This window comes from Epinephelus moara, chromosome 9, assembly GCF_006386435.1.
Source record: "Epinephelus moara isolate mb chromosome 9, YSFRI_EMoa_1.0, whole genome shotgun sequence".
Classification (NCBI taxonomy): domain Eukaryota; kingdom Metazoa; phylum Chordata; class Actinopteri; order Perciformes; family Serranidae; genus Epinephelus; species Epinephelus moara.
In genome coordinates, this window is record NC_065514.1 from 31,533,706 (window position 1) to 31,537,346 (window position 3,641).

The 3,641-nt window shown below is 38.3% G+C and overlaps 1 protein-coding gene across 2 annotated transcripts in view; it reads right to left on the reverse strand.

Annotated features, from left to right (window-relative positions):
* Positions 1–3,641, reverse strand: part of LOC126395147 (cytotoxic granule associated RNA binding protein TIA1-like) — a 17,219-nt gene continuing 13,578 nt past the window's right edge. For both annotated transcript variants that reach the window (XM_050052365.1, XM_050052364.1), the window contains exon 12: positions 1–2,002. In XM_050052365.1, coding sequence (XP_049908322.1) covers positions 1,864–2,002 — 139 coding nt within the window. In that variant the 3' untranslated portion in view covers positions 1–1,863. The remainder of the gene's footprint in view (positions 2,003–3,641) is intronic.

Sequence of the window (3,641 nt, forward strand, 5' to 3'; positions counted from 1 at the left end):
CTGTTTTAAGCATCAGCATTTTAATGGGACAAAGCAAAAACTCAAACCATGTTACTGAAGCATTAACAGAACTTCCCTTGCCAAAACATAGGTTGAAAACATTCTTAGGCACCGCCTACTCTTGGATGATTTTTTGGTTAAATTAAAAAGTAACTCACTGATAATAATAAGGCAACACAATGGATTTTTCAACTATATTAAAAATGATGGTGGCCACAGTGCAAAAATCTGATCCTTATAAGGTTGTTTCTGAAGCTATAAAAACAATTGTTATTTAGGTTTAAGACAGAATAACTTAAATGATGTATTACTTGTCAATCGAAAGGCTTTTGCATTGCATGGCAATGCAGCTTGTTGTCTGAGCCTCTGGTAGAATCAAATGTTGCACTGTCTATACTGTACACGGACCAGCACTGGACAGGGATGCTACTGTCAAACAGCTGTTTCTGGAGTCCATTATCTGAACCGGGAGTAAGCTCGCTTCCTTGATCAACATGATGTCTTTATACAGATTCAGTACAATTGAACAGACTGTTTGGTTATTTACATAAAAACAGACAAAAGAAAGTGGAATGCAAAAACATAAAAAAAAAAAACCCTAGTATTTCAAATTTTGTGAAAAGATAACCTTAAGTATTTGTGCAATATTTGTCTGCCTATAAGTAAGATAAGAGTGGCAGTAATCCCTGCAATTGGTTTATTTGAGATATTGAAAATCTAATTTAAAAAATAAAGTTGACAGTTGACAGCCACTTAATGTTTTACAAACAAACATAAACGGTCTCACGTGTCTCATGATTTCGATGGTGTCACTGCAACATTTCTTTATAAGACAGTCCCGAAATGAAACACAAAAAAGGCATAAGCTCTTTATACAATGTCAGCATTTTAAAGTTGCTCCAAACAAAACAGAAAAGAAGAAAGAAAATGACACTATTTTCTGCAACAACAACAACAAAAAAAGATGGCGTAGTCCTTTCTGTTTCAGGGGAAGATGAACTGGACATTGTTCTTGTGTGTAAAAGCATCAGTTCATGCACACACGCAAGCACACACAAACATTTCTCATCCGCAGACTGGATTCTCTTCAGTCTGTTCAGTCCGTCTCGGGAGATGAAAGTGAAGGAGCGCTGAATTTGACTTGTTTTGTGGTTTCCACTGTCCCTCAACCTGCCTACTTGTTCTACTCAGTGATTTCCTACATTTCACAGAATGACTTGCCAACACCCTGAGAACTTGCTTGGACTTGTTTTTCACTTCAGTAACAGGTGGACAGACCAGCAGTGAGAGTGGGAGGTTCCAACTGAGGACGAAATAAAAACCACACCCCCTACTTAACACACTGCATTACTATGGACTACTGAGTGCTTCCTGTGTCAAAGTTCTCTTCTCCCTGTATGATTGTTAAACATTGGTATAAAATTCTGCCCTTGCTCTTTGGCTCTGATGGGCTGAAAACAAACTGTTTCACTATAATAAGCTGATCTTTCTTTTAAACTAAAATGTGGCTGTGCTAGAAATATCTTGACACGGTCGTATAATTTACATTTTGGCCAGTTATCTGCAGGCATTACAAAAATACGCCAAACAATAAAATGGGCCCAGGAATGCTAAGGTGCGTTAGCAACTAGCTGTATTAACAGTGTTTAAGTGTTCTGGAGTGGATTGTTTTCTTTACACTTGCAGATTTGGGCAGTGGGTGAAGTTATGGGCTGGTAAAGGTTGATAAAATGGCGTACCAGCCTCTCTAACAGAATTACTTTGTGTGGTGACAGAGAGAGCACATCTAATGCACTCCTTTCCCCAGCAGAGTATCATCCTTGTGGCCTCAGACGCTTTAGAGAGGGCTACTGTGATCAGTGATCAGTGGGTGTGGTAGCCAGCAGTGCTCATGCCAGCCTGGTTGGTTAGCACTGTCCCGTTGACTCCCTGCCCGGGCTCCACCATGCCCCCGTTGCTCACAGCGCCCACACCTGTCCAACCGGCACCAGCATGTAAATGACTGTAACAGCATAAAGAAACAATAGTTACACAAATGCTGACACACATTAACACACATTAGAGCTACATTACTTCATCAGCTAAAGAAAATAAATTCACAGATTTTACATACACTACGTAGAAGATCATCCACGGAAGATTACTGTAACAATGTCATTACACAACAAAATTCCAAGACTTTTCCAGGTTTTCCATGATTGCGCATTTAATATGTGTGGCAGTTTCAACCTGTTGCAATCAAAGTTTATCAATAAAATTCTTCCATGTTTGTGAATAGTTTTTAAGCTAACTTCCTAAGCTGTAAAAGTGGACATATTCTTCTTCTTCTGGCATTTCTGGCCATTATCAAACAGCCTCAGCTGCATTACTGCCACCCTCTGGACTGAACTGAGGCTGATCTGCATGTAGTCTAGAAATACCAAGATAGATTTAGGTCAGATTTGACCAGCCCAATATCGACGCAAATATGTGGCTAAGCATCAATGACAGTTATTAGCTTGCATTTGGACTTTATCCTGGTATGAAACATTTGCAGTGGTGGAAAGCAACTTAATACATTTATTCAAGTACTGCACTAAAGTGCAGTTTTGATATACTTGTACTTTACTTGAGTATTTCCATGTTATGCTTCTTTATACTTTGATGGCAATTACTGTATTTTTTTATCCACTGTATTTATTTGATATACAGTATTTAGTTACTTTTCAAATTCAGGGTGTCTACAAGTATCATGTATGACATTTAATTTCAATGTTGTTGTTTTTTAAATTATTATTACAATTTTGGGGCTTTTTGCCTTTATTACAGGAAGGCATGAGAAAGGGAGCAGAGAGAAAGGGAAATGACACAAAGCAAAGGGCCACAAGTTGGGACCTGGGTTGCTACCAGTACTCAGCCTACAAGGGGCGCTCACACTACCAGTCGAGCTGGAGGTCTCCCCAAAATGTAATGATTTTTAAGATCTTCTCAAGATATATATATATATATATACATATATATACATATGTATATATATGTGTGTATATATATTGTCCACTAGGGGTGGACATTTGTCTGCGGCTCACCAAAAAATACAAAATACAACATTACAAAGTCATTATTAAACACTTAACACATTAAATCAGCTCATTGTCTGTGGTTTAAAACTCATCAGTCACTTTGTTGAGTTAAGGATACTGATGATGGCACTCGGGATGAAGGACTTCTTAAATACAATTTTAGTTGCCTGAAGGGCTCTACAGCGCCTCCTGGAGCTCAAGAGCTGGCCAAAGAGAGGGTGAGAGCTATCTGCCAAAATACTCCTCACTGTCTTTCTCATCCTTTCTGCAAAGAGTTGGGTCGAGGGCTTTTGTGGCTTGCCAACTATTTTACTCCCCAATATTACAGTCTCATTCAAAATCTGAAGTTTAAATGTCTTTTTAAGTTCTATTTAAATTATTTATCGATATGCTTTCTTTGCCTTTTGTCAGTTTATTTTCTCCATTACTCCATAACCACACCCTGAAGAAGGCTTTTGTGCCGAAACGCGTGGGCTGTAACCCACTTTCATCATGTTTTAACCTTTTCTAAATGAAACAGCCATTTTTTAAATAAAGGCTTTCTATACATTTAAAGAAGAGTGCCTTGGATTTCCCTTTTTT